The sequence below is a fragment of the Molothrus ater genome, chromosome 3, assembly GCF_012460135.2.
Source record: "Molothrus ater isolate BHLD 08-10-18 breed brown headed cowbird chromosome 3, BPBGC_Mater_1.1, whole genome shotgun sequence".
Taxonomy (NCBI): domain Eukaryota; kingdom Metazoa; phylum Chordata; class Aves; order Passeriformes; family Icteridae; genus Molothrus; species Molothrus ater.
In genome coordinates, this window is record NC_050480.2 from 52,667,315 (window position 1) to 52,688,672 (window position 21,358).

A 21,358-nucleotide genomic window follows, 5' to 3' on the forward strand; every position below is an offset into this window, starting at 1 on the left:
CTCTTCCTCCAGCAGGTGTCACTGCTGGAAATGGCAATAACAGCGCTCAGGGCTCCTGGGTTAAGGAGCAAGAGGCACAACAATGTAACCCATGCACACATCATCAAAAATACAAGAAAAACAGGGCACGGGAGAGGGAGAAACAGCTTCTTATTCGTACCTTTCAACCCTGAGCGGATGATAGTGGGAGACAAGTCATCGTAATTGTTCATTAAACTGATGTCTCCTGACGTGAAGCTGACAGTCAGTAGTGGCTTGGTGTTCTGCACCGGGACTGGATAGGCAGCTGGTCCATCTGCAAAACAAGGCTCTGAGTGAGCAAAAGGTGAGCAACCAAAAATAATCACATCCACGTCAAAACACACTGTACTTCAGCCTACCACCATCAGGAGTTGTTCCAAGCCTCTCTACCTGCTTATTTCTGCAACATCTGTGGGCACAAGCAAAGCAGGTTTAGCTAGTTAAGCTTCTCTGTTTCTGTGAAACCTCAGTGCTTTTACTTTGTCAATTTTCACTGCACCATATCCACAGTGATTTATGCATATACTATTATGTTACATTGTGGTGTTTTTTCAGTCTTTCTCCATTCTCAACTCCCCAAAGTGACCAAAAAAAATGGAAAAACGAGTGCCTTAGAAGACTTCCTCAGAATCTCAGTTGAAAACCAGCATGATGAACAATATAATGACATTAAAAGCTATTTGTTCTATACCCTTTTTGCTTGGGCAGGTACCAGGGACTCCTGAGGTCACCCAGAGACATTTTAAGAACTTCAAAGAGAACATACTGACCTTTCACAAATTACTGCATTCTAAATGTCTAGGCAGCAGCATGAAAAGATACCTGCCATTCTGCATAACAGGATCCAATGCACCCAAAAGCAGAGGTGAGCCCAAATGGAACACTTGGCTTTAAAAACCATTTTTGCAAATTCTCTGGTCCTCTGAGCTTGTTTTTCAGCAATTCACTAAAATTCCTTTGCTCAAATACTTCATGACCTATATTGGCATCTGCAGCTTTTGGTGTTTAACTCCTGTTTACAGTTTCTGAGAGGAGATGCCACTTGTCCCTGATTAAGTGCCTGTCAAGGCCCAGCCAACATCTTTCCAGTCAACAAAAATGTCAGAACCAGTTAGGAGTAGTATTGTTTCCCGAACTTGTAAAAAAGCTGATGAGAAAGAATTTTGGAGAAGAATGTCTAGTAACTGGCACCTCTGTGTGTATATAATTTAATAAGAAAATCCCAACAAACTTCTAGTCCTTCCTACACATCTGTGTGAGTCAAAGGCTTGTCACCTTTGAGAGGTTTATGCTGCATCTGCTCTAAAGAAAACAGATCATGTTTGGGTAATCATTAAAATAGGCTTGTAACGAGTCCACCCACCCCCTGACTGACTCAGAAAAAGCTAACACACACATTTGGATCATTTAAGCTCTCATCTGCAATTTCACCATCCTCCAAATGGAACCTCAGTATTTCTGAAAAACACAACAAAACCCCAGGAAAAATCCAATTTATTGTTGTTGTCTGTCTTGCTTTAGGAGCTTGCTAGGTTGAAGTTAGTTTCTTTCCTTCTAAGGGAAGAAATCTCACCCATTACCAGAAGTAAGGCATGAAAGCCAAAACAAAATCCAGTTTTAAAATGTTCTAACATTTTACCAGGTGATCAGATTATCTCCCTTCAATGTTTGTTAAATACATAAGCTTGTTATATAGTGGAAAAGGTAGATTTTTTAGTGTGAATCCAAATTAGAGTTAAAACTGCAAAAGTCCTCAATTCAGAGGTTCAGATCCAAGACCCAAATTCAGAATTATTTTTGAATAATTGTTATGTATTTAAAATTTTCACTGTACAATCACTGACTGTTATAGAAAGTTAGTTCTTAATGTAGTTCAGGCTTTATACACTGAAACAGCTCACCTAGAGCTTATAAAGTGATCAGTCACATCAGTGGGAAGTATTGTCATTACTTGAATGAGAAGGGTGGGACAGGACTGTGCATGAGCACCTAAGCCTCGTAAGTCTCTGCTACTGATGATTTCCAAAGACTTTAAAACCAAAATATTTCACCAAACAAGTTGTATTGAGACTTAAGGAGAGAGAAGGATTTATTCCTGACTCTCAAACTGGCAATGTGCTCTGAAGCATGTGAATTAATAACTCCAGCCAACTCCAGTCACCCTGCTTCTACCCCATGTCATTGCAGGAAATATCTTCATTTCTGAGCCTTCTGCAGTATTTATGGAACTCTTTATGTCAGGACTATGAAGGATGGGACTGTAACGATGAGCTTTACAGAAATCCTACAAAACAGAGATAACACTAAATATATAGTACTTCACACCATGTCTAGTACTGCTGCCTTTTCACATGAATCTATATAATAGTGCATTAATTTCTGTGGCTGCACTCTGTACCTCCATACACACCAACCACTGCAATACCTCATGCCTGCTTATCAGTGAAACCTGACATATCCGTGTCTCCTGTTTTTCACTCAGCCTTACTGAAAACTTATTGAGCTTTGTGATGTTATTTCATTTGTGCAAACAGAGGCAGAGCAGCACAGATGAGGCATGACCTGCAGCAAGGCTGGTGGCAGAGCTGGGAACAAACCCACTCTCCCATACCAGCCTCTGCTGCACGAGAGCTTGAAACTGTGGCCACCCTGCTGGTTTTGTAGGGCGTGACATCGCCCTGGCATTTGGGATGCCTTCATGAGCAGGTGCAAAGCTGAAGCAGAAGGATGTGCACAGGACCTACCCTGTGGTGGGGAATAGTCGTCCGAGTCCGTGTCGCTCTCACTGCTGTCCTCCACCAGGAAGCTGGGGTAGTTCCAGGACATGTTGAGGATGCCATCTGACTCATGAAGGAGCACGTGGGCCAGCATGCGCCCGTGGCAGTCCATGACAATAACCTGTCCATCAGCAGTGCCAAACAGTACCTAAAAATGACACAACAACCCTCAGTCCCACCAAATGTCAGCCACGGGGCCCTCCTTCAAATGCATGTTGTCATTAACCAGCCATCCTGGAAATCAACTGAAAGCAAAGCAGTCATGGATGTGAAAGGGTGCCAGAATAGGACCCTGCAATCAAAGATGAATGTGAAGAATGAAGTTAAAGCAGCAGAGTCTACAGGCAAGTTTGTAAAATCTGTGAGCAAGTAATGTTTCATGGTGGATGCATTTCAGTCACTTTAATATGAGACATTACACTTCATTTGAACTTGATTATTACCAAAATTAAAGTGAGCTGGCAGAAAGGCTACCACAGATGTAGTATTCTTGGAAAATACAGAAACTCCTAAACCTGGTGGCAGAAAAGGTGTGCATCAGTCATAACAATATCAAAAGAAAAGTCACAGCTGACCAAAGTGAGGTCCTAGCAGAGATTTCAAATGGTTCATGAGAAATAGAAAGCTTAATAGAGAAGGACAGGTTATTCAGCTGATGAGTAGACAAAGTGGGAGAATGCCTTCCAAAAACAAAAAAGAGGCAAAAGCAGTATGATCAGGCAGCTGGAAGGAGATTAACACAGGCCAAGGGGAAGGTAATAAGGCAACATGCTGCACATCCAGGAAGAGATGAGAAGAGCTTCCGCCCACCATTTCAAACAGAAAATGGATAATCCAAGTTTTTTCTTGTCCTTAAACAACTCCATAGCCAATCACAGACCGAAGTCAGACTGACTGGAACCTGCAATTTCCTTTTTAATAAATTCTTCTTGAGGATTTAAGAAAGTTAAGATCTTGCATATTTGATGAATTTTAAGAGAAAAATCAGGAAATAAGGACTAATAAATCCTAAAGCAATAAATGGATTAGCCAAGGCTGTTGCTGCCATCACATAATTCTGTATGATGCAAATACACTTTAAAGCAAGTTTAAAAGCACCCATCAACTTGAAAACTAGCCAGCATTAAAAATGAAGCTCAAAGGAAGGTCAAACCTTACACTTGCTCTTCAGTCAACCACCTATTTCCAGTAAATTTAAGGTTCTAACAATTAAATGCCCAGGTCAGAAATTCACCTAGCCTTGGATCTTACCCTTAGGAATGGTCAAGTGTTTGGAGAAGAGCAAAAGAACAGGATGCACTGAGCAAGCATCTCCCCCCACACTCCTGCAGCTTTCAACAAAAAAAACCCCACAATCCCTCTTCTCTGATAATTGATAATTTCATTTGGCAACCTTTAGCTCTTTACACTGAAAGAAACACGAATAATTGTTCCCTACTTACATTCTTAACATTGGTCACAAATTTACAGACCTCTATTATGTAATTGCCTGGTCATCTCTTTCCCAAGCTGAAGAATCACAGCCCACTTAAGATCTCCATGTACACTTCTTGTTCAAAGCCTGCAATCACCCTCAGTGACCTCTGCGGTCAGAGGTCTTCTTTTCTATCTTCCTACTGAGAGGCTGTGTCAGACTTGCAGCAAGCAATGTGTGTATTGTATCACATTTATTCAACAGTAGTCTCCTAGGAAGCAATTGTCATTATTGCACTTTTGAAAGTTCAGAAAGGAAGTGTGGTTCCTTAAGCCTAAGTAAAAAACCCCAAAAAACATGCCAAACCAAAAAAACCCAAACCAAACCAACAAAAAGAAAAAAAAAAACACCAAACCAAAAAAACCCCAAAACACAAAAAAACTCAAACAACCACAAACCAAAACAAACAAACAAACAAAAACAATTAAGAGTTCTTTTTATGATCAACATAATGAAGGTTGTAAACTAGAATGGCAATTTAACAGAACTCCCATAAAGTCATCAAAATCTTAAGGAAAACAATGGAGTTGTTTGTTTCCCATTATCAAAAATATTTTAAAAAATCAGTATCTGGCTGCCTTACTGTAATCATTACATGTTACAAATATTTTTGTGTTAAATAGTTGCTGGGTTAAAACAGCAACTGAAGTTTGCTACAAGCCTCACAATACTATTCTTAGGTGTAAGAGCAAGCATTCAACCTTTGTTCATCTCACACTATCCTCCCTTGTGATCCCTTATTCTATTCTTCTTCCACTTGTATCATCACATCTCCTTTCACACTGTTCACTATTTCCACTGTTTTCACATGCATGATCAGTGCACGGCCACTGTCACTATTCATTTTCAAAACACTCTCTGATCTCAACAAAACAAACTTTTACAAAGGCAAAATCCTACCAGTCGTCACTGCTAGCTTTTCACACCACTCTCAGTCTACTAGGGATTAGTTTCTAGCTAGTCTACAAGAAGTTCTGGAACTGCAAATACCCAGAGAGGGGAGCTGAGCCTCTGTTGTTTCTGAAAATAGCAGTACAAGAGTCTGCCTCCTAAAACCCCGCAGAAGCATTTTATAATTGGGTAGGAACAAAATCTTTGTATTCATCACTCAACAGTTCACTCTCATCTCAATCCAAAGCTAATTCTTTTGAGTAACACTGCCCCCAAATAATTTAAAATTATGAAGTCCTCAGTAATTTCCAGTTCAGAACAGCTGCATGTCAGCATATTAATTCTTGCACTGGAACTTGAGAGAGCTCTTTAGCAACCTAGAAATATCAGAGGGCACACTTCATCTCTTCAGCCAGGCTGTAGGTTTCAAGGAGCAGCTGTAAGTTTCAGGGTTATTGTAGCAATACAACCTTTAAGATGAAAGCATTTATCAGCCTGATAGTCCTGCTGGCTGAACTCCTGCTGAAGCTGTAAAAATGTCTAATGGTGTTATCATCCATAACATTACTCAGGTTATAAATGCCACACTCAAGCTACTTATGTCAGATGAATAAAACTCTCTTGACCTTCAGACAAAAGGTTGAGCCACAGGATATCCCTAAAGGATCTAACAGAGAAATTAAGAAGTTACATTTTAGATACTTAAATAATTTTTTTGTGTGTGTGTTTGCAGATCTAGGAGGTCAGACAGAATGTTGAAAAAGGGAACAAGTTATAGTGGTTTGTTAACCCTTGAACACAAAAGCTAAGTGATAATAAGAATAATTTAAAAAACCTTAGTACTTATTTTGAAGTGGTTCTTTGGCCCCTTGTTCTGTTCTTCTCTTGACTCATCTCTTCTCCTTTCCTACTGCTTGTTATTACAACTGATCTTACATGTATTACCAACTGCAGAATTGCATTTGCAGAATATGGAAAATCCGATAACCCAATACCTAAAATCACCCAGTACCTTCTGAGTGTGAGTCAGTACCACAACATAAATGCAGTATGTCTTTACACAATATCACACATGACCAAGCCTACACTACAGTGAAGCTGCAACTGAATAAAGTCACACAAATGCAGGGCTCCTGTAGTGCCCAGATGTTGTGTGCTTTCAAGGGAAACTGTGGTTAACAGCACTGGGAAAGCACACATGGTTTTCCAAGTGTACCCAGAGATGAAAGGGGGGTTCAGTTCTGAAACACAAGTGTCTTAGTTCCCCATGAAACCCAAGCTTGGGGTGACTTCTATCTGTTATAACAAATCTGAATACCTGACAAACACCCTTCTCTGGAATGCACTGACCTCTTCAGTCTATGTGCTAACTTGAGGTGAGTTTCACAACCTAGTTTTGGTAAATAGTTTTTTCAAGCAAAGATTTCTGAACTATCATCCATGAAACTTAGCATTCAATATTGCAACCCCCTTAAATGCCCAAGATATCAAAGACATTTCAACTAACAGTCTGAAATACACCAATTTCTAAAAGACATATGGTAAGCAAAAGATGGGGTATTTTGCTCTGAAGTATTCCTCTTATGAAGAGATTAATATTACAACAGCCAAGAAGCTAAAAATTCAGCTCAAGAGGAACGGCTTGGACATGTTGGGTGGCTTTGCTACGTAAATTTCAGTAATACTGCGCCGAACTCCGCAGTTCCTGTAAGATCTGTTGTGATGCTGCAATGCTCTGGACCAGACACAGCACCAGCAGAAAGTGGTTTGGCAGCACCAAGATTCACAACGCTACAGTGGAGTGACCAAAGACCTGGTACATTGAAGGTCCAGCTCAGGAAGCCCACTGTTTTGCAGAAGTATAATTTTGTAAGACCAGTGCTTTTTTGACACGTAACACATTTTGTTGCTATTTAATTTGGTTTAATGTAAGTAAATAGAACTCATCAACAGTAAGAATGCTCAAACTTTATCATAATGGGAATACATGTGAGAAGTAGAAGGCAGAATTATTCCCAATCTCAGGTTTTGGTTGTACAAACTGAACAGTCAATAATGTTACAGAAAGATATCGATAAAACAAGATGCCTCCATTTGTGACATTTAGTACTAACACTGAAGGTTTCTAATGTTGCTGGTTAAACAAAACTCCCAGGAAATCTAATCAATACATTTTCAGAACAGGAACTGTCATTCTGCATCAGGGAAACAACCAAACCTTTGACTGAAGCTGAAGTTAAAGCATTAGAAGCTGGATTTGCTATAGCAGCTGGAAGAAATATAAAGCTGTTGGAGGCTACTTTAGGGTAGCACTTTGCAAGTGAGATATTCCAGTATTGTGATGTTGGAAAGCTAAAAAAAGGAACATGCATCTGTTTTACTCCTGCTGGCTTGGGATTTTTAACAGATCCTCTTGACTTTCTACAAAGAACAAACATCTGACAACTCACAAACACAAAACAACTCATAGACTCCATTAACTTCAACAGCACTAAAAATGATTCTAGCAAACTCCATCCTAGTACAATCTGGTTCTTAAAACCGCAAATTTTCACATACAGGCAGAACTTGCCTTGTAGGACTATGCAAGGTGCATGAACAGATTGATCTAAATTCCTGAACACACTGAAACATTCTGAAAATTAATGTAATCTGTCATTAAATCTTAAGTGCTCTAATCTTCCCTAAGATATGGCTAAGCTGTCAGTAACTCCACTGACCAATTTCTCTAATTACAGATCTCCCTTCTCCCACAGGACAGGTAGCCACTTTTGGTTTTTAACATTCTCCAGGGCTGTACTTTCAAAGTTTGAAGAACTCCTCTTCTTAACCACTTGGAAACCTTACCCTTTCAGTATTTTGTTTTACTCTTTGCCTTTGTGTGTGTGTTTGGCACACACACCTGCTAAAATCTTGGTGCCATCATAGCAGGCCGTATCACTGTTGCCACTTAAAAAATTGTCCTGCGCAGCTCTGCATTCACAGCTGCCTCATTTTATGTTTTGCTTCACTGACCTTCACTTTCTCAAGATTTAGACCTGTCTTTATGCGTTCTTCTTCAGTCTCCTCCCCCATCTTCCCCTACAGGAAAAACTAGGCACCTCAGAAAATACACTTTGCAAAAATGCTAATAAGGTCAACCATTTACACTGTCAGAAGTGGCTGAGCAGTTCAAGGAAGCTGAATTAGTTCTGTTTGCTCTGATTTAGCCACCTGTACAAACTTCAGTATTTATGATAGGAACAGCCTTCACAGCTGTCACCATACTGCCATCACACTAATAGAGATAAATCTATTTTGCTGATTCAAAATTAACTGAACTATAAAGTGGTAAATACACAAAACGATGGATCAACCTTCTATTTATGCAGGTAGGCTTAGTAACAAAGAAAGTGCAGGGAAAATTATTGCCATTAATTATTTTCATTCATTAGTCGAACAAACGAATGTCAGTCTTGCCAAGGCTTATCTCCAGCATTCTGCAGTCCATTTAGATGTAATATTAGCATTTTGCTTGGGCTTTTCTTGTTTACTGTTTCTCCACCACAAAGCAGGAGACAGTGCAGCAAACTCCTCTTAGGATCCATTAAAAAGTGAAAGTTTGTTTTTTCTCAGTGTCATATTTCTGGCTTTCCTTCTTTTTACCTCAAAATACAGAGAGAAATAAAGAAAAGCAGAGTGAGGGAGACAGCTGGTCTCCTGCTGAATACTTTTTTTATTTCCATTAAAAATTCAGCCACTGTAAAATGATTTCTTGAACTGACACAAAAAGAGACATCACTAAAATTCACATACAAGCTCAGGGGGAAAGCACTAGATTTTTCTTGACTGCCTTTATGTCCAAAAATCTTGGAAGACTGTTTCCTTTGGATGTGAGCAGTTACCAGTCCCCCCCCCCCCCATGGCTGCTACAGCCCAGGATCATTCAGCTAACCACATTTATAAACATACACACAGCGGTGTTATTCTCATTTGAGGTCATTAATCCTTTCAAAAGCAGCACTGGCTGAATTACCTGCTTTCAGGCTTGTTCATTCTTTCTTTTACCAAGTCCATAGGATCTAGATAACTATTACAAAGCCATCAAATGAGAAGGCAAAGTAAATCCATCAGAGATCTTGGTGACGAATCCATTTAATAAATATTGAAATACTAAAAACTGGGGATTCAAACTGCACTGGCTTTATTTCTCTCTAAAATAGTATAATGTAGTTGAATGATTGTAAATGAGATACAGTCTTGCATGCCACTTCAGGAGTCAAAAATATAAGTAGTCTTAAAACCAGGATCTCAAGCTATTAACTACTCTGGACATGTGGGGATAGAAGCAATTGTCCAGGCAAAGATGTTTTATGAAATGTTATATGAAAGCATTCTAGCAAATCACAGAAAGACTGATTATTATACATTCCTGTAATTATACCTGGACTAATTCTGACTTGTGTACTCCAGGCACACATATTTCTTCTATATTCCTTCTTGACTCTCAAGACATTTTTTGAGCAAGCATCTTACAGCAATTAGATTTTTAAGTGAAGAGTTGCCCTCCTATATAATGTTCATGGCATTAATGATATGCCTCAGTTTACTTAAAATGTGAAAAAAATTATATTTGAAGCAGCATGCAAAATGAATAAAAGTCCAACAGCCGAACACCTTCTAGAGAACATCTTCTGTGACAATTAACTTGGACAGGACTCCAAGCCTGAACCACTGAGTTCCCACAGCAGAAATCCTCTGGGATATTCTTCGAGCAGTGTTGTTTTCTGATTGCCCACAAAACTGCCAGGAAAGTCTGTCTCTGAAAACACATATTCTTCACAAACATGCAATTATACATAGCAACTAAAACAACATCTGGTGGGAAAATGCAATTAGTTTTACCAACAAACACTCAATCAGGAAAAGAAGTCAACTGATACACTTGGCAGTCTCCTGCATTATTCCCAAGTCAGGTTTTAGTTATTTCCTGAAAGATATGCTGACTGCTGAAGCTAAAATCTCATTCAGAGATTTAGAAGTCTGAGAGTTTCTGCTGGGGTTTTGTGGTTTGTTTTTTTTTCCCTAATTGAAAATAGTATTACTTAGAAAAAAGGACAGCACTCTCAACCAGTGAAAATGCAATACAAAGCAATTTAGAAGCAATGTCCTTGCTGTTTTGAATTTCATAACATAAAATCAAGAAGTCCCTGAGTTAAGCTATACACTAATGCAAGTTAGTCCCTCTACTTCTGCCCTCTCCTTCGAGGTCTTGGGTGCTGGCAGAGAGCAGTAACTCAGCATGGTCAGGAAATAGGTGGAATGGGTGAGGTCAAGTGTAACTGAGTCAACATGGAGTCAGGCTGAGTGATAAACTGTTACCGAATGAGGCACTGAAGAAGAATGACTATTCTCTTAAAAAGCAAGGAAAGCAAGGAAGGATTAATTCCTTTTTAGCTTGCCAACAATCCCTCAACATCTGAACACTGACAAGAAACTGGATCCTGGACAAAGAACAGAGAGCTCAAGTTGAACACATGCAGGATGAAACCTTGATGGGAAAGGTTTTGGAGAATAAAGAGATATTGCTCCTTCTTTCCATTGGTATCCTATCTCTTTTTGTCCAATCAATGGAAAGACTATGTGGTATCACTTTCCAAAAATATCACCTTTCCTCTGCTATTACTACGAAACTTGGCCTTTCTTTCCCAGACAAAACCTAGTGCAGAAATCCACAACATCCTCCTCGAGATTCAATCACTCTAATCCCTGTTTTCGGCACCAAGGTTTCAGACTACAGGCTTGAAGACATCTGACCCCAAGTTCAAGACCCCATTTGGCTCCTGGTCTTCTTACTAAACTTCCAAAAAATTGATGGATTAAGTACCAGTGATGATAAAGTTCAAATCAACCACACTGGCAGCTACATTTATTTTGAAGTGAAAAGACCACAATGCTCTAGATGAACCCAAGGGATCCTGGGGCCAAAGTATTGTCAGCCAAGTGGCTTTGGCAGTGGAATAATGGACTTTTCCTGAAAAATGCTGTAAAACCTTCACAGTTTGGAGAGCTTTTCCGCTGTAAGAATTACACTTCCACTCATGTGCCCTCTCCTGACCAGTTCAAAATCTGAACAAACAAAGCAATTCTCCTAACCTACATATGACTTCTCCTTAGAAAGCACCTTCCTGCAGAAGGTTCAATTTTTTCCCTACACTGCCTAAAACACAGCCTAAGTGCATGCTGCTCCCTTGCAGAGGTGCACTGCAAAGCCTCACGCTTACTATTTGCCTCAGGGCTGAAGCATAGCACAGAGCTTTTCAAAACCACAAGTTCAAGTAAACTCCCTGTCTCTGAGAACTAAAGACTTCAGGCTATAGAAGCAAAATCTTCTGTACAGGTGCCAGCAAGGTGAGAGGAGAGGCAAATGACTCCTTTCTTCCTGACACCTCCCACACAGAGACTGGTCTTGTTTCTATTTGCACTCATCTTTACTTTGCTGACTCAAACATTGATGCTTCAAAAATGTAAAACGGCACTGGGTATAAAAATGCTAAGTGGACACATTAATTGAATAGCACAAGTTTTCATCTCTCCCTCCACCTCTGGCTTGTCACTGCCATCAACATTCTTCTTTCCTGAGGGAGGCAAAGACGTGGCAGAATGTGCAGCATTTAAACTTCAGATTCCAGTCAACTAAAATAGCAATATTGTGACCTGAGAGTCAAAGGGAAAGAGTTACAAGGTGCACTGTTGAGGCTGATCTGTACATCCTAGTACACCATGCTTCCAAAGGGATGCAGAAATCCATTCAGGCATTTGCTTTTTGCACTAACAAACATCAAACACCCTGTCTACAAGGACGAGCAAAACATTAAAACAGTTGTATTACTCCTTTCAGACAGAGTCATTAAGAGAAAAATTTCTGTGCAAGACTCATCTGAAACAGCCCTGACACAAAACACTGCAGGAGCTGCTGAGAAAACGAGCCCTGATGCCGTCAGCCCATGAACAACCCCCATGGCACAGCTCTCATGACTAGAACAAATGGCACCATCTCGTTAGCTCTCCCAGTGCCTTGCCTCTGCAGGCTGGATGAAGAGCAACCAGGGAAAGATTAGGCAAGGCACAGATGAAGCAAGTGGGAAGAAGAAAGCACATTGAAGTATCACCTTATTGCTCTGCTCCTCCAATTACCTGCTCAGTAACTGTGCAGCACAGACCAGGCTTTCTGGCAGGAAAAATTTGTCTGGAATAAACCCACAGATAGATGCCATAGCTCCTGAAGCTGTGGATGAGCCCTAGAGGCTCCAAGGAGAACATCCTTGTTGCCTACCCTCCCCAAAACTCAAGGCAAAGCCTAAAAAGTCTTCATCTGAGTACAAAAATCTGCAGTGTAGCTGCTCGTTGCTAGTGAAAAAGGAAAGGACAACCAATAAATGACAACAGTGCACCAAGCTAAGTTTACTCCTTCCTTCTTTTTAGAAGCTGTATTCTCAGCAGAATGATGCATAAGAACCTAGTTGAGACAAAAAGGCAAAGGAAAAACAATGCTAATACAGCTATACACTGCTATCAGAAAAAAAGGGGAGGAAAAAAAGAGATATCTATTATTTAGGAAATAGCACAATACAGCCTGAAAACAATATAATAAAAAGAGATGGGAGAAAGAAAGGCAAAACACCACTTAAAATTCACATTACTTTTCCCACAAAATCTGTCACTATTATGTACCATCATAAAAATCAAGTCTCCCAAGCAAAGAGCAAAAACAATGTTACTATCTTCCACCAGTATAAATATATAAAACTCTGCAAAAATATTTAAACATTTTCAGTTTATATAACCCCCCCCATATTTTGTTTACAAAAGGCTGAAATAGCTTAGTAAATATTTACAGACCTCTTAGCACAAGTACACAGAAATCATTAATTTTAATAGCAAGTTTGCCATGAAGGTTTGAAATGCTTCTAAAAACAGTCCAAAATATTAGACAGTTAAGCTGTGATGGGTTTTATCTGTTTGTTTTATATAACAAACGGATTTATCTTGAAAGACAGCTGAAGTCTCCTTCCCCTGTCCTCTTTCTGCATTTTAATGCTGCTGCTCAATTATGCAGCATGCAATGCTAAAATGCTTATATGTGATTTAACCATTGTCTGCAGTCCTTGTGGCTTGAATAAACTGCCTAGTTAATTAATGACACGTCTTCAATGCTATAAAAAGCCTAAAAAGCCTCCAGCCTTTTTTCCCAGTAATCTGAGTAATTCATCCATCAATGAAAATCAGATCTTCCTCAACAACTGTATCTTACAGTGTAATTTTGAGTGGCCCTAGTCATTGTAACCATCATTTGGTAGCCTCTACAATCCAGAATTGCTGGGAGAAAACAATGCATTTTTATATGTTAAGACACAAAAATACAATTATTCCCTGGCATCTTTAAGGCTCCTTTATGTGAACCTATAAATCCTTAATAGGAACAAGAATTATTTGAATAAAGACCAAAGTAATTGCTTACATTTTCAAATTTTAAAGGCTGTAACCTTTTTCATTTTATCCTTCCTTCTCTTCATTCATAACAATTATGGTAAATAGCTACCTTCCCCATACTGCCCCAGTTGCCCCTTTGTAGCTCCCTTTCATCATTCTGTCAACTCATTAGAAGGCCATCTTTAAGACTTTTTTCCACAACTCCAGATGCCTGAGAATAATTAAACTTGACCAGTGTGACTACCATAACAGCAAGGACTGCCCAAATTAAATGTGTGCTACAGCACCTGAATAAAACCAAAACAGGAGGGTGAGTGAGAGCACAAACATCTCATTTCAGAGCCACAGGCAAATGCAGATGTAGGTGGGAAGGCAACAGCAGGGCCCAAACAGATGCAAGATTTTCAAACACTTATAAATTCTGTGTTTTTAAGCTGTGTTCTGGAAGCTAGGTAAGGCTACTATCCTTACTTTCAGCTTAGGAGCTGTTGAAAACACCATTCCCTTGAAAAGGTAGTAGCAACTGCAAATCATAGTTCACAGATGAAAACAGGGGATCCAAAAGCAGACTGTACTAAAGGGGATTTATTAGGTAAAATTCCTGCCAAGGACTAAAGCCATACCAAACTCAAGAACTCTGAGAGAGAAGCTCATGAAATACCTGATGCTACTGGTAACCATTTGACAGCATCTCTTGTTAATCAGCTCCTACTGCCCTGATCCTGTGCAGGGACACGTATGGCACCGTGTGCTGTGCCAGCACAGGGATGTCACCCCACCCCACTGCTGGGCCCAGGAACAACACACATCCCCTTCTTCACGTGGAGCTCCCGTCTGGCTCCACCCTGATGCACTGCAGGCAGGGGGAAGGAGCAGAGGCCTGCCCTGCCTCCTGCTTGTCATGGAACAAAGATGCTGCTGAAGCGTCTCTGCAGTTGCCATGGGAATAGGATGGCAAGTGCTGGGAGCAGGAGTGAGTAACAGCTTAGAAACTGCCTCCCTGCACAGCTACTGCAGGCTGCACGAGACTTCACAACATAGAGAGCTCCTGCACCCTGCTTTGTGTTTGATACCATGCAATTCATCTGCTGCTGCTCTCTCTGTTCTCTTCCAGGGCATTACAGGACCTTTCAGTGCACAGGGTATCTGCTCCTAACACGGTGCTGGCTTTTCTGTTTCACCAAGAGCATCATTTTGTCTGATTAGGCACAGAAGAGGCCGAACCTTGGGGCTTGTATTTACAAATTTTTAGTACTGCTGCATGTTGCATCGCAATGGGATCAGGTACAACGGTTAATGTTGTACCCAGCAGGATGCAAATCAAATTAGCCTGCTTGCTTATATACTTATTTTCAAACCAAACCAAAGGAAGCATGCTGGCAAAGTTCATATATACCTGTGTATATATATATACACACACACACACACACATACACATATATATACGTATATATATATATGTGTGTGTGTGTGTGTGTGTGTGTGTGTGTATACATGTATACCTGTCATGTCCTAGCCAAACAGAATCCTGTCCAGTCCCTGAATTTCCACAAATAAAAGCTTACAACAGGAAAAAGGGAGGGGGGAAAACCAGAAATAGGCACTTACAGCTGTCACAAAAGTCTAATAATTTGTACTAGCAGAGAAGCAGGGAACAAATATAGGTTACTAGCATCTCCTGGGATATCCAGGAATTAAAATACATTAGTTCATTTTCATTGACGGTTTCCTCTATTGGAAAGTGATTTCCCTTCTCACACACAGAAACAGCGACAGCAACAACCCCAGTGAAGTTCAAGGAGTTACACTATATTGCTATAAACAAAGGGATAATCCTCTACAGTTCCCACCCAGTTCTCTGACACTTTCTCCATCATGAAGAGAGATAATCTCTTTAATGAGTTAAGTATAGGGAGAAGAAGAGGGAAAGGGTGGCCTGAGGGCAGCAGTTGTTGACAGAAGAATGTCACTGCAAGCTCAGCAAACACACAGGAAGGGAGATAAAGCACTGGAAAGATGTTTTGTATGACTTGTGGGTTTAGGGAAAATCCTCAATTTACTTATTGATGTTGCTTCTATAAATATAAATAAACCCTTTGGTTAGACAAAAGTGAAGCTTTTCTCACTTATGAAGTCCTCAATCTGCTTGGTATGTACACTCCCTCTTGGAAAACAAGCATGGGAAAATGCCACAGAACTGTCTCAAGACAGGACACAGCCTTCTCTGATATTTCAAATTTATTTTTAATTTCATGTATACTTTTCATCCCTAACATGATCGTAAGTGAGCCTGCTCACCAGAAAAATACTCCACATGACTCCTATAGCCTCTTGCAGCCCTGAAAAAAAACATTTAAAAACTGCAAGGAAAGTCCCGCTCCCGTAATCCCATCCATCCAAGTTTAACACAAGAATGGCACTCTGCCTGAGAGAGAGACAGCCCAGTCTTATAAAATCTTCCATTTGTACATCCCCAAGAGCCCAATGGGGCCACATCTTGGCTAGATAGGAGCTCTGGTTCTAAGGTACAGGAGGAGGAAATGCCTGAATGAGTGAGACTACAGACACACTGTGAGGTGAGAAAACTGACTTCTAGTCCTCTGAACTAAACATGCAGAATCACATTCAAAAGGCCTATGTATAGAATTGGCTGAAGAAGCCCTCAGCTCCAAGTCCATACTCGAGATCTGGGTGTGAACTACAGCAGAAATCTGCTGATGACCTTCATGAGAAGTTCATCTGAGAGAGATGATGCTGAGGGAAAGCACTGCAGTCAACCATGTGACTCAAAGTAAGTTTGTCCCCAGCAAACAAGGAGAGCTCAAAAAACCTGAAAAACAACTCAGCTACAAGAAGAATGGTAACACTCTCTTCCTAAAAGAAAATGCAGAACAATTTTGGCTAGTATTAATAAAATCAGCCGATAACCAGGGCAGAGTATGTACCACATCAGTTAAAAGATACAATTATATGCTCAATTTCAGCAGGACTGTAGTCCACCCTGGCCACCTCTGTAGCTCTCATCCCATCTCTACACATTAGCCACTACCTCAAAGGTGCTTTACTTCAAGCACAGTAATGACACAAACCCAGAGGCCACACACACTGTCCAACAAGATGATGGTGCCAATATTGCAGCTCCAGCTTTTCCTTGTCCACAGCAGAAAGGTGGTGGCAGGAAATTACCCTCCTCTTGCAGAGCTGCCACACAGCCATCCATAGCAAGGAGTGACAGCTTACTGGTGCTGAATATACAGGAGAAAAGATGGAGGAGACAGGAGAAACCACCAGGATGCATGCAGAAGGGAGTGAAGGAGAAAGTCGAGAGAACTGAAGAGTGAACAGACACACTACACTGAACAGATTTCTATCAGGATAATAGAAACATGATACTGAACAATACAATCCTCCGGAAACGTAAATTTTAAAGATAATTGTGTTGAAGGTCACGGGACTGTGGTGTATAATACTTTCCAGGAATACTTTCACCAGCAACCTTCAAGGTGCCAGAGGAGTAACAAAAAGAACAGTAGAAAAGTCTAAATTTAAATGCCAACATTTATCTTTCAGTCACTGTACTGACAAGCAGAGTACATTAAGCAATAGGGAAGATACTGAAGCTACTGTAGACTAGAATAGTACTCTGTTCTCATTTGCACACATACCAATCAGGAGAAAATTTGGGTAAGGCAATTAGCTAGTAAGGGTATCCATTTCCATAAACATTTATTTATGTATAATGTATGCAACGTCCTTCCCCCCGGTTTGCTATTTTTAATTTGAACTGAGCATAGTCTCTCACCCAGCACCTCTGTGATTCATGTTTCCTCGTGCCTCCAGAGGCAAGTACATCTAAATATATTTTAGAAGATTACTTCTTTCCACCAGCTCCAGGGAATAGTACAAAGATCCATCATCGCTTAACATGCAAACCCCTGCAAACCACATAGTTAGGGAGAACTGTGCAGAGCAACATCAAACTCGAGGCTGGTTTGGGTCTCTATTTCAGTGAATTTGTCAGCAGCAGAGTCTGTAAGTCAAGCAAGTCATTTTCACATAGCTGGAATTGGCCATTATGTTCGAAAGCATTTATCTGGACACTGAACAAGTGTTTGTTTCCTGGAATAACCACTTATGGAGCATCCAGATTAGAAAGTACAAACATATTGGCTAAACTGAATTAAAGGCAGTCAGCCACTCCAAATTAAACACTCAAGTGAAGATATTTCCAAACACAGTAGCAACAACTGAGCATCACACAAATGGGGTAGCCTCATGTTTAAAACATAGGACTGAGAGCTATTAGATCTTAGCTTCCCCTCCTACTTGTGCTGCTTGTCTCTTCCTCTTGATCTCAAGTAAATTATTTATTGTCAAGATTTACATTTCCCTAGATTCAAAAAGAGGCAGGCAGGCTTGCTGGCTTTAAAAAGCAGTATTGCAATAATTAATTCATTATTCTATGCAGAGTACTCTAAAATTATTAGATGCTGCTGTAGAAATGTATATTATTAGTGCTATTATATTTCACTAGCAATTCCCAAAATAACTCTACCTTGGATGAATTTATAGTATTCTAAATTGAGTGGTACCTTGAGTCTTGAACCAGAATCTTTTCCATGGTGGTGTAAAATGAAGGAAGGAAAACAATCCAGCTGTGATCCTAACAGGGTTTCTCTTGGCACTATTCTATGGCCATCATTTCCTTCAGCACTGACTTATACACCCATTCACAACCACAGTGGCAGCAAGCATGAGGAAGGAAAGACCAACCCAGTCAGCTCAGCAGTGAAAGGCAAGGGAGCAGTGTAAATCCTGCAAATGAAACCAGTGCTCCTGTGCTCCAGCCATGCTGGAAATGCTGCTGTGTCCACTATCATATAATTGTTCAGAAAAATGGTAAAGAACATTTTTTAAACTGGCTTTTTAAAGCTCAGCAAAACTTATTCTTTTAAATTTTATTTGCATAAGGTTGAGACATCTCTTCAACACTCAATTACATACATGTCCTTATGTGAATGCAAAACATAACCATATGTGCTGCTGGAACTGCTTCTGCTGCAAGTGCAGACTGGACAAACCTACACAGAAATGTCCAATCAGATGTTTAATAGTCCAGGCTGTACCTCTGCTCAAATGCAGAGATAAGATATCTGTAACAATAAATTAAGGCTACAATTAACAGATTCCTGTCTCAAACAACTAACTTTGAATAAGACTGTGTGTGAATGAGGGTGAAAAGTGATGACAGGGAACTTGGTACACTATCATATTCACCTAATAAGAACAACAGGATTAACCAAATTTTCATTATCAGTGGGAGCAGCAGTTTTGATGGAAACTGATCTTACCCACGGACCATTTTACTTCGTAACTTTTTAAGAGGTGTATTCTATAGCACAACAATGCAACCCAAGTGACACCCCTAAATGCCCCATTTTCATTACCTGTTGGTCATCTGGAGTCCATATGCCACAGGTGATCTGACTCTCCAAGTTTATTTCTGAAGACCAGTGTCTTTGTCCGCTGACTGAACCGACCAGCACAAATCCATCTCTATAGGAGATAAGTGCCTGAGTCCCATCGTGGCTCCATGTAAAGTCGCTTACCTTAACATATCAAAGACAAGAAAATAGATATATGAGCCATGTAGGATTTCTTTTGCTCTTTTAGTAAAAGGCAGCAGTGCACAGAATGAGACAGGCCAACTATTAGCCCAGCTGAAGCTCTGATGTCATGCCTACTGGAGAAAGCACTGTGCTTGCCAAGTGCCTTTGTGACCATTCTTGCACGTTCCTTTCAATAAACAAATGTTTCATTTTCTCCTGTGCTTTTTGAAAGGTATAAAGTCCCATTCCTTGCCCTCTTCATTTGGCTTCTCAGGAGCTGATCCCTCTTGGCTGCAGAGAAAAAATGCATACCAACCTGTGCCCCACGATCGTTCACGAGCTCCACAGACCATCTGCCTTCGTATTGTATCCAAACAAATATTCCTCCATCTGCATCGCAGGTTGCTAATTTCTGGAATGGTTCATTCCACCTCACCAGCACAACCTTAAAAGATTACAAACAAAACCAGCATTACCAAAACTGCATGTTGTGCTAACAGTTATTTAACAAGAACCAGTTAAACAACACTGCCAAATAAATATCATTGCACTTAAACCCTAAAGAAGCACAAAATAGCAATTTTCGGCCCAGCATTAGGCACCTCTCAAGAACAGCTGGAATCATTTTGCCATGGTTGTCAGGAAATGCACAATCTCTCACTGTCAGGCCTTTTGAGAAGGCACTGCACACTTTCAATAAAATCACAGGGAGCACTGGAACACAGGACTCCATTATAGAAGCTGCAAACAGGAAGCCCTGCACAGATTATCCAACACTCCCTCAAATGATTCCCCCACTATAATCTCAGAGACTGTCAGACTCTTCAACAAATCATCACCTCTTGCTGACTTCAAATAAAGTGGCATGCTCTGCACACAATTTAAATACTCAGATTGAATACTCATATTCAAAACAACCCCTGAGAGTCTCAAATTATCAAAAAATAGAAATTTAATAGGAAAGTTGCTTTGCTACTGAGTGCAGAAGGAATATAAAGCAGCTTTAGGTTCTTCTCTCCACATTAGAGCTATCTGAGCTTTTCTGGAGAACCTAATAAAGTCTAAACCGACCAATTGCTCTCTCATTTTTAATTAATACCAATTTAACAAATACAGTATCTCTCGAGACCTCAGTATAAAACTGAAAAAAAGCATGTCTTCCAAGAGCCTGAAGCAAAAATTAGCAATAAAATAATTTACCTTCTGTTAGTGACTTTTTCTTAAAAACCATTTTTTCCAAATTAGTTTTATTTAAAAAGCATTTTTTCCAAAATAGTTTTATTTCAAAAACATGCAGATATATATGGGACACTTACATTCACACACAAGTAAATTCCCCCCCAGCTATTTTACTGAGACAGAGAGTATGCAAACAAAGTAAACATATATTAAATACTCAATTAGTAGAGTGTCATTTCAACTACTTAATAAACATCCAGCTGTAATGACACTTTTCATAAAACTAAATAGATAATTAATCATCTAAAAGCAACAAGCAAAATTTTCCTGGAATATATTTTGCTGTTTACAGAGATAGACTGATCCTCCTAAAGATTCCAGTCCCAAGATGAGATCTAAGTAGACAGACCCTTCCTGCTTCACAAAGAAATCAGCATTCATTTTCAGAACTAGGATATAGATATGCATACCTAAAACCTAAACTTGACAGCTGAGGGATGATCTTACACTTATTCAGAGTGTCAAGGTCACAGCTCAAGAATGTGTCTACCACTGGAGCTGACCAGCCTGGAGCATCAACCCTTGAACTATTAAACAACCACAGGAAAACCATTTCTTTGTTCATACATAAAGCTTATGGGGAGAAGCAAGTATGACAAATGACCTCTCTGTTGTTACACTGCTTAGACGAATCCCATTTGAGATTTTGCAGAAAAACACTGGCTTCTACTTAATATAACCTTGCAGCTGCACTCTAAGTCACTAGTCCTGTTTCCAGCTGGGCAAATTATACAATGCCCCTAGATGGATTATATCACACTCAGCTTCTAAAAAAAATTCTTATGTTGGAAGAGCAGTAAATAAAATATTCCATTATAGCAATGCAAGCAGATGCATTTCGTTGGAGGTTTCACTCTATCCCTTCCACCTAAACA

General features: G+C 40.0%; 1 protein-coding gene across 1 annotated transcript in view; it reads right to left on the reverse strand.

The window, feature by feature from the left end:
* TULP4 (TUB like protein 4) overlaps window positions 1-21,358 on the reverse strand; it is a 149,758-nt gene that overhangs the window by 36,420 nt on the left and 91,980 nt on the right. Inside the window, 4 exon segments of the mRNA XM_036379547.1 lie at window positions 161-295; window positions 2,766-2,946; window positions 19,083-19,244; window positions 19,561-19,689. Of these exon segments, the coding sequence (XP_036235440.1) occupies window positions 161-295; window positions 2,766-2,946; window positions 19,083-19,244; window positions 19,561-19,689 (607 nt within the window).